General features: G+C 44.3%; 1 protein-coding gene across 1 annotated transcript in view; it reads right to left on the reverse strand.

Annotated features, from left to right (window-relative positions):
• Nucleotides 1-13,116, reverse strand: part of LOC124606457 (cGMP-specific 3',5'-cyclic phosphodiesterase) — a gene marked incomplete at its 3' end in the record, with an annotated part of 598,053 nt that overhangs the window by 108,431 nt on the left and 476,506 nt on the right. The window contains exon 13 of the mRNA XM_047138439.1: nucleotides 4,048-4,174. Coding sequence (XP_046994395.1) covers nucleotides 4,048-4,174 — 127 coding nt within the window. The remainder of the gene's footprint in view (nucleotides 1-4,047; nucleotides 4,175-13,116) is intronic.

Genomic DNA, 13,116 nt, shown 5'->3' on the forward strand with positions numbered 1-13,116 from the left:
TTTCTAAACAGTTATTAACTGTCAATTTAGTCACATCCCTAATTACCGTCAGACGGTGGGTGTCGAATCAGGAGATATAACATCGGACAAAGAATTATGCTCAAAATGTTCAAATTGTGTGAACTCCGAAGGGTCTAAACTGCCGAGGCCATCGGTCCCTAGACTTACACGCTGCTAAAACTAACTTTTGCTAAGAGCAACACACACACCCAGGCGCGAGGGAGGACTCGAATCTCTGGCGGGAGGAGCAGCGCAGTCCGTGACAAGACGCCTTAAACCGCGCGGCCACTCCGCGCGGCGAGAATTATGCCAAAGACATCGCTGATACGTGGCTTAGTCGTAGCCTCGCAGCCTGAGGGATTGTTTCCAGGAGCGCTAGATGGACAAGGTATACAGGTGAACTCCTGTCAAGCTGGGAAGGTAGAAGTTGACGTAATGCAAAAGTAAAGCTGTCAGGGAGGAGTGAGTGTCGTGCTCGGATAGCTGTCGGCACGGTAGCTCAGCGCGTTCGGTCAGAGTGTTTTGCTACCCTCTGTAATAAAAAAAATGAGTGAACGGATCAACGAACAACCTGAACGGGTGTCATCGGACGTCCGCCACGAACAAATTCAGCGAACAATATAGAACAAAATGATGTCAACAAAAAAAGAAAAAAAAATAGCTTAGTCGCTAAGGCACTTGATTGTTAAAGACAAAGATCCTAGGTTTTTGTTCCAGTCCAGCCTGGACGTTGTTAAGACAGCATTTCAGGACATCAGGAGGTTTATGGATGTACAGATGAGGTCAGAATATCTTTGCAGATCATAAACAAACGCTCCTAGCCCAGCTCACGATCTTCACGGAGTGAGAGTTCACGGGCAGTTACTTCCAACTTCTTGTCTCAAAACACAGATTTGAAACCTTTACAACATTTAAGTATTATGTACTCTCAATTATACTTTTGCATCACTGAAATCCAATACTGTTAGTTTACTTAAAACTTCTACGCCTATAACAGAAGACACGTGCAGAAAAATGGGCTAACCCTTAAATGTAAACGCTAAGAGATAAGTGTTGCCATCTGTTGCTGGGTACTGGAATATAAAAATTGACATTGGTCTCACCCAGCAACAGATGGCAACACTTATCTCAAAGTTTTTATACTTGAGCGTTTGCCCGTTTTTCCTCGCATGTATTCAATTGCGTATTTGACAAGGAGAGAGGCGATCAGTAAATACCCCGCCAACTTATGCTCTTGGTACATGTAGTCCAGGCTAGTTCGCCTGGGAACTACTATTTCTTCATAGTTGTTTCACTAATAGAATTTAGAAGACTATTTTTCGACCGTGACTGTCCCAAGAAATATGTAAAAGTTTTTTTTTTTTAAATTACCGCTACCAGTCACAAACTATGTCAACTATTGTATTACTTATTTATTTAGCGACTTGTTTCGAGGGCTAAACCTCATCTTCAGGCTAAATGGCATTCCAAAAACAACTTAACATAGTCTTTTCGTAAATGCTGTGGTCATTCTGTGGAAGAAGAGAAAAGTTAGTAAGAGGCGATGTCACTTTGGATGGTGGACTGATGTTTGCACGAAAATGTCGTGTAACGGTCACTCACTTTGTTCTTCTGGCGTGGCAGTCTCGCTGTGATGTGTTGCGGTGTTTCCATTTCCATGGCTCTCTTGGTCGCTGTTCACAAATTGCCACTAACATAGCAGGAACTTGGAAACGCGATGACAAACAGTTCTGTAATGCAGTGGACAAGATGGCGGTCGAAATAGATCTGGTTTCGATTTGTCGATCTACGTAGTGTCAAATGTTTACCTGTCGTCTGCACGTCTTGCTATCGTATTACAGATGTAGGTTTAAGAAATACATTACAAATTGGGCACCTGTTAAAATATTATAGAACGAATCATGATATAAACTATTTGTTTTACATATTTCTAAACTATTCCTGGGGCTAAAGTCAAACGACTGTCATGTTATGTATCTTTTATTCTAGGAGTACTGTACTGAAATGGGAAAAGAAATGCGAATTTTTGAAGTCTGTCGTTTAATTCAGTATCTCGTTACTCCCCATGTGGCAAAATGTACAAACAAGACGTAAGCCTAGCAAAGGGAAGTCCTATAAGTGGAATCATTGCAGAAATCTTCATTAACCACCTTGAAAATAAACTTCTCAACAACAAAGACATAATAACCCAGAAAACAGTACACTACTGCAGATATGTTGATGACACATTCATTGTATACAATGGTGCTGATGAAGAAATAGAAACTCTATTAAACAGATTCAATAATTTACACGACAACATCCAGTTTACCATAGAACATGAAAGATAACAAAATTAATTTTCTAGACATGACGATAAGTAACACAGACCAAACCCTAAATATCAATGTATACAGAAAACCAGCATACACAGACAGTCATTAATAAATCTTCCACACATCCCAACTCACATAAACAAGCTGCATTCAGATCCTTCTTAAACAGAGCACAGAAATTCCCACATAATGCTGCCGATTATGATTCAGAAATGAACACTATCAAATACATTGCACCTAATAATGGCTATCACGAACATGAAATAGACACACTATCACAATGCACAACTAAAAATAACAACAAACAATGTGACACAGCTTCCTCACACAACATCCAAAAACCCAAGTACGTAACGTAACCATATTTAGGCGACATATCAGACAAAATAGCCAAGCTGTTCAAAAAAACAGACATCAGGATCACCTTTGCCATCAACAACTTAAAGAAGAAACTGATACATGACATCTCACATCCCACAGAGAAACTTAACAAAGCAGGAATTTATAAAATTACATGCAGTATTTGCAACAAATATTACATTGGCCAAACGGGAAGAAATTTTAAAATCTTCTTTAAAGAACACATTGACTGCTTCAGACTTGGCAAACCGAATATATCAGCTATAGCGAAACATATAAATGAAACAGGACACACTGTTACAATAGACAACGATCTCAAAGTACTACATAACTTAAAAAAGAGCTGGAAAATGGAGATTTTGGAAGAAATGGAAATATTCATCCATGGCCACATCGGGAATAACGAGATCCTGAATGAAACGACAGACTTCAAAAATTCACATTTCTTTTCCCATTTCACTACAATACTCCTAGAATAAAAGATACATAACATGACAGTCGTTTGACTTTAGCCCCAGGAGTAGCTCGCAAATATGTAAAAGAAATAGTTTATATCATGATGCGTTCTATAATATTTTAACAGGTGCCCAATTTGTAATGTATTTCTTAAACCTACATCTGTAATACGATAACAAGACGTGCAGACGACAGGTAAACATCTGACACCACATAGATCGACAAATCGAAACCAGATCTATTTCGACCGCCATCTTGTCCGCTGCATTACAGAACTGTTTGTGATCGTGTTTCCAAGTTCCTGCTATGTTAGTGGCAATTTGTGAACGGCGACCAAGAGAACCACGGAAATAGAAACACCGCAACACATCACAGCGAGACTGCCACGCCAGAAGAACTAAGTGAGTGACCGTTACACGACATTTTCGTGCAAACATCAGTCCACCATCCAAAGTGACATCGCCTCTTACTAAGTTTTCTCTTCTTCCACAGAATGACCACAGCATTTACGAAAAGACTATGTTAAGTTGTTTTTGGAATGCCATTTAGCCTGAAGATGAGGTTTAACCGTCGAAACATGTCGCTAAATAAATAAGTAATACAATAGTTGACAAAGTTTGTGACTGGTAGCGGTAATTTAAAAAAATCTTAAAATGTTTCGCTAACATTTACTATTTGTCGTCACACATCGAACACGAGGTTTTGACGAATATAGTATTATGGTCTAAACTCCAGAGAGGACTCTAGTTTCCTTTCTACTATCGCTGAATACTGACAGCAATCTCGTAGACAGACAGACAGACACACACACACACACACACACACACACACACACACACACACACACACACACAATCAGAGAGAGAGAGAGGGAGAGAGAGAGAGAGAGGGGGGGGGGGAGGGGGTGGCCACGCACCTGTAGAGGTTGTAGCACTCCGCGGACGGGATGTTGTCCTGGTTGAGTCGCGCCGTGTCGTCCGCCGACGCCGTCGCGTGGTACGACAGGCACTCCAGCGCCACCTTCTGCTTCGCCATCAGCTTGCCTGCGCAGTGGTGCAAGGAGTCATAAGGCGCGCACTAGGGCAGGTGGACATTAAACAGCGTTCTCACTCACTGACAAGAAAAATATACTCCGACAGTTACACCAAGAAGCACCAAACCGATACTTATCAGTCTTTGTGTAGATATTCATTACACAACGCTTGTTAGATGATTATACTCATTCCATTTGGAACTGATGTACATGATCAACATCAGTGTGTCCCGCAGCCCCCCCCCCCCTCCTCCCCCCGCCCCAAGAGGCCTAAGATGTACAGGGATGTGCTTACAAGTAAGACCTTTTTTCTGTGAAAGCTCTTAAAACTTCCAGAATGAGATTTTCACTCTGCACCGGAGCGTGCGCTGATATGAAACTTCCTGGCAGATTAAAACTGTGTGCCGGGCCGAGACTCGAACTTGGGACCTTTGCCTTTCGCGGGAAAGTGCTCTACCAACTGAGCTACCCAAGAACGACTCACGCCCCCCAAATGTTCCGAGTTCGAGTCTCGGTCCGGCACACAGTTTTAATCTGCCAGGAAATTTCTCTTAAAACTTTTCGAATAAAACGAACGTTATTAAAATTCTACATCCTTATTATTCATATATCTATATTTATTTTTCAACAGAGTCATCCTGACAAAGAACAGATTTCTCCCAACGAGAGACCAGTTTGTTGATACCGTCAGTGTAGGATGTTTGACTTTCATGACAGAGCCACAACCTCACCACTGCTTGTACCGCTTCATGGCTATCAAAGAGAAGTCCTCCAAGGGGTTCTGTAAGTTTTTCAAAAAGATGAAAATCGGATGGGACGAATGCCGTACTGGATGGAAGACGATCGCTGACAGTGAAACCAGGGTGTCCGATTGTTGCAGATGCCGCAGCACTCGTGTTTGGTGTGGCATTGTCATGCTGAAGCAGGTGGGTTCTCCACGTGTGGACGAACTCTTCCATTCGAAACTCGATTACAGCAAGCTAATTCTCACTCATCGAAATAGTAACGTTACACATCGCCATGTTACGCGCTTCAGTTCGGATGTTTCTAGCGGCAGTGGGTTGCAAATATGCAGACATGAAGGACAGAGAGATAGAATGTTAATAACATTTGTTTCATTTAAAAACCTTTAAAAGAGTTTTCACATAAAAAGTCGGAGGTATTACTTTTGAGGACACCCTCGAACTCCTGTATTCGTTGTGTCACGGTGCCAAACAGCCCCCCCCCCCTCCCCCCTGTCTCTACAATGCCGTTCCGGGGAATTTGTTGCCACGCACCAAATATTTGCTATATCAGTTTACGAAGATTGCAGGCTGGTATGAAAGCATATGCCTTCCCATTGTAATATTACAGCTACGGCGAGCTTTCTTGTTTCGTGTTTATTTTGGAGGGTGGCGATTTCGCAGCGATATTTTCAGTTACTGAAATTCCAATCCAACTGCTAACATGCATCTGTACATAAGTGTCCACTTCAAAATGGGCCGATGTTCAGACCAGGAGGGGACTTTGATTAATTTTTTGGGTTATTCTATTTTAAAATGTCTAATTACTGTTATTGATAAAATTGTATAGTTGTAAATGTCTGTATAAAACGCAGAATCAGTGGTGCAGGAATTCGGTAGGAGTGTAGTTCGGGCACTGTGTACGTGCGGACTCCTAATCAAGTACTTTGGTTTGTTAACCAAAAGCTTACAGTGCCAGAGCGTGAGCAGAACAAAACAAGAACTCACACTCAATTCTCCAAATAAATTAAATTCTTCTGTGACAATATAAAACTGATAAAAATAAATACTGACCTCACAATAGTAAAGTAAATAAAACTTCCGGGGGACTCCAAGTACCAAACAACAGAGATCTTAGCCTAAGACTTACACTACAGGCCATTAAAATCGCTACACCACGAAGATGACGGGCTACAGACGCGAAATTTAACCTACAGGAAGAACATGCTGTGATATGCAAGTGATTAGCTTTTCAGAGCATTCACACAAGGTTGGCGCCAGTGGCGACACCTACAACGTGCTGACATGACGAAAGTTTCCAACGGATTTTTCATACGCAAACAGCAGTTGACCGGTATTGCCTGGTGAAACGTTGTTGTGATGCCTCGTGTAAGGAGGAGCAAAGTATACCATCACGTTTCCGACTTTGATAAAGGTCGGATTGTAGCTTATCGCGATTGCGGTTTATCGTATCGCGACATTGCTGCTGACGTTGGTCGAGATCTAATGACTCTTAGCAGAATATGGAATCGGTGGGTTCAGGAGGATAATACGGAACGCCGTACTGGATCCCAACGGCCTCGTACCACTAGCAGTCGAGATGACAGGCATCTTATCCGCATGGCTGTAACGGATCGTGCAGCCACTTATCGATCCCTGAGTCAACAGATGGGGACGTTTGCAAGACAACAACCATCTGCACCAACAGTTCGACGACGTTTGCAGCAGCATGGACTATCAGCTCGGAGACCGTGGCTGCGGTTACCCTTGACGCTGCATCACAGACAGGAGCTCCTGCGATGGTGTACTCAACGACGAACCTGGGTGCACGAATGGCGATACGTCATTTTTGTGGTTGAATCCGGATTCTGTTTACAGCATCATGATGGTCGCATCCGTGTTTGGCGACATCGCGGTGAACGCACATTGGAAACGTGTATTCGTCATCGCCAAACTGGCGTATCACCCGGGTGATGGTATGGGGTGCCATTGGTTACACGTCTCGGTCACCTCTTGTTGGCATTGACGGCACTTTGAACAGTGGACGTTATATTTCAGATGCGTTACGACTCGCGGCTCTACCCTTCATTTGATCCCTGCGAAACCCTACATTTCAGTAGGATAATGCACGACCGCATGTTGCAGGTCCTGTACGGACCTTTCTGGATACAGAAAATATTCGACTGCTACCCTGGCCAGCACATTCTCCAGATCTCTCACCAACTGAAAACATCTGGTCAATGGTGGCCGAGCAAGTGGCTCGTCACAATAAGCCGGTCACTACTCTTGATGAACTGTGGTATCGTGTTGAAGCTGCATGGGCAGCTGTACCTTTACACGCCATCCAAGCTCTGTTTGACTCAATGGCTAGGCGTATCAAGGTCATTATTACGGCCAGAGGTGGTTGGTATGGGTACTGATTTCTCAGGATCTATGCACCCAAATTGCGTGAAAATGTAATCACAAGTCAGTTTTAGTTTAATGTATTTGTCCTAGGAATACCCGTTTATCATCTGCATTTCTTCTTGGTATAGCAATTTTATTGACCTGTAGTGTAATAACGTTTCTTTTTCCTTTATTTAAAAATCATTAAAAGAATTTTCACATAAAAAATTCGGAGGTATTACTTTTGAGCACGCCGTCGAACTCTTGTATTCGTGGCGTCACGGAGTCAAACAGAACCTCCGTGTCTCCAATGTCGTTGTTGCCACGCCTCAAACATATGCTATATCAGTTTACGGAGATTGCAGGCTGGTATGAAAGCATATGCCTTCCCATTGTAATATTACAGCTACGGCGAGCTTTCTTGTTTCGTGTTTATTTTGGAGGGTGGCGATTTCGCAGCTATATTTTCAGTTACGGAAATACCAATCCAGCTGCTAACATGCATCTCTACATGAGTGTCCACCTCAAAATGGCGCGATGTTCAGACCTGGAGGGGACTTTCATTAATTTTTTGGGTTATTCTATTTTAAAATGTCTAATTACTGTTATTGATGAAATTTTGTAGTTGTAAATGTCTGTATAAGACGTAGAATCAGTGGCGCAGGAATTCGGTGGGAGTGTTGTTCGGCTGGGCGCTGTGTACGTGCGGACTCCTAATCAAGTACTTTGGTTTGTTAACCAAAAGCTTACAGTGCCAGAGCGTAAGCAGAACAAAACGAGACAAGAAGCCACTCTAAATTCTCCAAATAAATTAAATTCTGCTGTGACAGTATAAAACTGATAAAAATAAGTACTGGCCTCACAACAGTAAAGTAAGTAAAACTCCAGGGGGCTCCAAGTACTATATAATAGAAATCTATATACGCATATAATTTGTAATGACTGCTTCGCCCCACTGATACTAGCTTTACAAATGAGAGTACTGAAATAATCTTGCAACAACATTCATTGAGGTGACAGAAGTCATGGGATACCACCCAACACTGTGTAGGACGTCCTTTTTCACGGCATAGCGCAGCAACTCGACGTGGAATAGACACAACAAGTCGTTGGAAGTCCATTGCAGAAATGCTGGGCCGTGCTGCCTCTATAGCCGTCCATAACCGCGAAAGTGTTGCCAGTGTAGGGTTTTGGGCACGAACTGATTTCTCAATTACGTCCTATAGATGTTCGATGGGATTCATTTCGGGCAATATGGATGGACAAATCATTCACTCAAATTGTTGAGAATGTTCTTCAGACCATCTGCGAACAATTATGGCCCGGTGACATTTTTTGGAAGGTGAAGTGCATGAATGGCTGCAAATGGTCTCCAAGAAGCCGAACGTAATCGTTTCCAGTCAACAGTTCATTCAGTTGGACCAGAGGATTCACTCCATTCCATTTAAACAAAGGCCATACCATTATGGAACCACCACCAGCTTGCACAGTGTCTTATTGACAACTTGGGTGCGTGGCTCCCTGGGGTCCGCACCACACTAGAACTCTCCCATTAGCTCTTCTCAACTGAAATCTAGACTCATCATATCAGACCACGCTTTTCCAGTCGTTTAGGATGCAACCGGTACGGTCACGAGTCCAAGCGAGGGGCTACGGCTGATGTGCTGTTAGCAAAGGCACTGACATCGTTGCCTGCTGCCATAGCCCATTAACGTCAAGTTTCTCCACACCGTCCTAAAGGATACGTTCGTCGTACGTGTTACATTGATTCTTGCTTTTATTTGACTCTGTGTTGCTTGTGTGTTAGCACTGACAACTCTACGCAAACGCCGTGCGGTCGTTCACTGAAGGCCGTCGGCTACTACGTTGACCGTGGTGGGGGCTAATGCCTGAAATTTGGTATTGTCGGCACACTCTTGACACTGCCGATCTCGGAATACTGAATTCCTTAACGATTTTCGAAATGGGATGTTCCATGCGTCTAGCTCCAACTACCATTCCGCGTTCAAACTTTTTAAATTCTTGTCGTGCTGCCATAGTAACCTCGGACACTTTTTACATGAATCGCCTGAGTACAAACGACAGCTTTGTCAATGCCCTGCACTTTTATACCTTGTTTACACGACAGTACTAAAAATGGTTCAAATGGCTCTGAGCACTATGGGACTTAACATCCTAGGTCATCAGTCCCCTAGAAATTAGAACTACTTAAACCTAACTAACCTAAGGACATCACACACATCCATGCCCGAGGCAGGATTCGAACCTGCGACCGTAGCAGCAGCGCGGTTCCGGGCTGAAGCGCCTATAACCGCTCGGCCACCACGGCCGGCACACGACAGTACTGCTGTCTGTATATACCGGGCCGGCCTGTGTGCCCGAGCGGTTCTAGGCGCTACAGTCTGGAACCGTCCGACCGCTACGGTCGCAGGTTCGAATCCTGCCTCGGGCATGGATGTTTGTGGTGTCCTTAGGTTAGTTAGGTTTAAGTAGTTCTAAGTTCTAGAGGACTGATGATCTTAGCAGTTAAGTCCCATAGTGCTCAGAGCCATTTGAACCGTTTGTATATACCGGATGAATCACTAACTATTGTCACCAAGAATAACTCCGAAAGTATGACAGGAGCTGAAAAGTTTGTGGGACGAAAGTTTCATGGGACAACGGGGGCCATAATATGACTTGGGTTTTTTGTTGCTGGGTGGGGTCGTTGTTGTTTTTTGGGGAAGGGGACCAGACAGCGAGGTCATCGGTCTCATCGGATTAGGGAAGGACGGGGAAGGATGTCGGCCGTGCCCTTTGAAAGGAACCATCCCGGCATTTGTCTGGAGCGATTTAAGTAAATCACGGGAAACCTAAATCAGGATGGCCGGACGCGGGATTGAACCGTCGTCCTCCCGAATGCGATAGGTGGGGTCGCTTCAGAGATATGGTCAACTTTTTTTTTTTTAATGGGGTGCTATAGTTTGGTACTTATCTTCTGATAGCGGCTATCGAGACAAATCCAATGATGTGTAGCAGTAGGGTCTTCGAAGGTCAACGAAGGTCATAAAGGTGGCATGAACGCCCATTTACAGAAGCTGTTCTAAGTGATGACCATTGGTATCAATGCAGTGCTGCAATCGTCTTATCATGGATTGAGTGGAATCCTTATCACGTCGGCACGTATCGAAGCACATGCCCTGACAATGTTTCGTCAAGAGTAATGTCTGAGAGAAATGCCGTTGTGTCAAGTGTAAGGTGTTTTAATTGTGGACATAGCGCGAATGTGTAGAGGTGAAGCCGCAAGTCAGAGAGTAATAGGGATGATATGAACTACTGCCGGTTTAATAGGAATTGTAATAGAGCTATTATAGGACAGCACTATGGGTATAGGAATAACAGTAGTGGTGGTCTGGTTGGCGCTAAGCACCCATTTAACTTAAGAGGGAGCGCCAGACTCGCCCAAAGGCGTACTCAATAAAAGTAAGTGCTCTGTAAACAAATGCAGACGTGGAATGCCCCATAGTGGGTGCAGCAGGTGGCAGAGAGTATAAATTTTGTTGGACACAGGGGCGCACGTGCCAGTGACCCCGAGACGCTACTTGGCAGAATGGCGATGGGACTCACTACATTATACGTTGCGTCGGGCAGGGCATAGCGGTATTCGACCACTGGCGTCAGTAATGATCAGCGTTTCGTTAGAGACAACCACGTTTAAGCAGTGTGTGGAAGTAGGTTCAGACGTAAGCAACGGCGCCAGCATTATCCGGGGTTAGACTTTCTGAATCAATATCATGCCATAACTGATCTTTGCCGATGTATAGTTAGACTTAGTGGGAAGACTTCGCAGCTAGGGGAAGCTGTCCTCAATGTTGATCTGTTGTGAGGAATGTCTAATGTGGATGGCAGTCCAAATAAACCACGAAAAATGACATTAAGGCTCAGTTTATATGATGATGTGTCAAGTGGCACCGGGAAGTCGCTGTGAGTGAGTGTGGAGCCTGATATGCCGATTGATATGTGTAGTGGAACTACTGGAAGATAGTGAGATATTAGAGTTTGCATGTTCTTTAGCAAGACATAGTATTTTACTCATAGAAGGATGGGATGGATTCTGTGTGCTACCCATTAATGTGAATAATTTCGGCGAAGGGAAAGTTAAGTTGTTAAAGGGAACATTGGTGGCAAACTGGAAATTCTGGAAGAAGAAGATTGCTGCACAGAAGGTGTGGGCACAGGATGCTGCTAGGACTGCATTGCTTGAGAAGGTGAAGAGTTTAAATGGGACCGAGAGGGCGCAGATGGAGGAGATATTGTTAGAATTTCAAGACCTGTTATTTAAACATGGGCCGTTTACCTGTGTTGCCTGGAACGTAACACAGGATTCCTATGGAGAACAAAGCACTGGTTTATCAGAAGGTGTACAGAATACCACAGCCATTTCACATTCAGGAGCTAACAACGATTATCACACCTCAGAATCCATGGACTCTGTCCATCCTCGAGCACCCTGTCATTCACCGCCGACCACAGCCTCATGGACCTCACCGATATAAGAACATTTCAGTGCAATCTTCAGTGACTGACTTTTCAGCCCGAACCAAGTAGTATGACTCACGCCCCAATAATTTTTTTTGTATCATGTTCATTAGATTTAATAAATATCATCTTTCCAGGATGAGATTTTCACTCTACAGCGGAGTTTGCGCTGATATGGAACTTCTTGGCAGATTAAAACTGTGTGCCGGACCGAGACTCGAACTCGGGACCTTTGCCTTTCGCGGGCAAGTGCTATACCAGCAGGAGAGCTTGTGTGAAGTTTGGAAGGTAGGAGACGAGGTACTGGCGGAAGTGAAGCTGAGAGGACGGGGCGTGAGTCGTGCTTGGGTGGCTCAGATGGTAGCGCACTTACCCTTGAAAGGCAAAGGCTCCGAGTTCGAGTCTCGGTCCGGCACACAATTTTAATCAGCCAGGAAAGTTTCAAACATCATCTTTCCATGCTACTTGGGCACTTCAATTTGTAGTGTCTTGTTCCCCAAGTCACAAACACAAAATAACTCGAGATATCAACCTAGCTTCCAGTAATCTGTCACGGTTCGCGGAGACACTCTGGATGTAACTTCTGCCTGAATTTCAGCTCTTGTCATCCGTCTATTCCTGATAGCCAACCGAACAGTCCTACGATCTCCTCGTGGAGGAACCCTTACCACACAATTGTCTCGGGTCACCGCTCGTTCTCCACTAAGTGCAGCAATATGTGTGATCTGTCGGTATGAAGAGCCCGCGTGTCTCATGTCAATGATTCCATCTTTCTGAAAGTCTAAATGATAGCGTTTAGCTCACATGCAGAACGTTTGGGCAGGCTGTGTTGCAATGTCCAACTGTGAAGTCTTAGTAACATTACTTCCGTCAGTGAAAAAGTTAAATGAAAAACGAAATTAGCAGTACGAGCAAGCCGCCAGCTTCAGTTGGTCGGACGTTACATCCGTTGTACTATGAAGCCCGTGATTCGCTTTGAGAGGGCGTCATGGAAACCTAACCTCTCCTGCAGTAAGTTGGCTCACAACTGTTGCAACAATTGCTGAACGTGCTGGATGTTGCTAAGAAAAAGGAAGGAAGATTAGTGTTTCAAGTCCCATCGACATCAAGGTGATTAGAGACGGAGCGAAAGCTCGGAGTGTGTCAATAGTTGGGGAGGAAATCGGCCGTGCCCTTTCAAAGGAAGCAACCCAGCATTTGCCTGGGGTGATTTTGGGAAATCACGGAAAACCTAAGTCTGGGTGGCCGGACCTGGGTTTGAACCGTCGTGCTCCCGAAAGCGAGTCCAGTGTGCTAACCACTGCGCCACCCCACTCTGTCTGAATGT

The sequence above is a fragment of the Schistocerca americana genome, chromosome 3 (genome assembly GCF_021461395.2).
Source record: "Schistocerca americana isolate TAMUIC-IGC-003095 chromosome 3, iqSchAmer2.1, whole genome shotgun sequence".
Classification (NCBI taxonomy): Eukaryota; Metazoa; Arthropoda; class Insecta; order Orthoptera; family Acrididae; genus Schistocerca; species Schistocerca americana.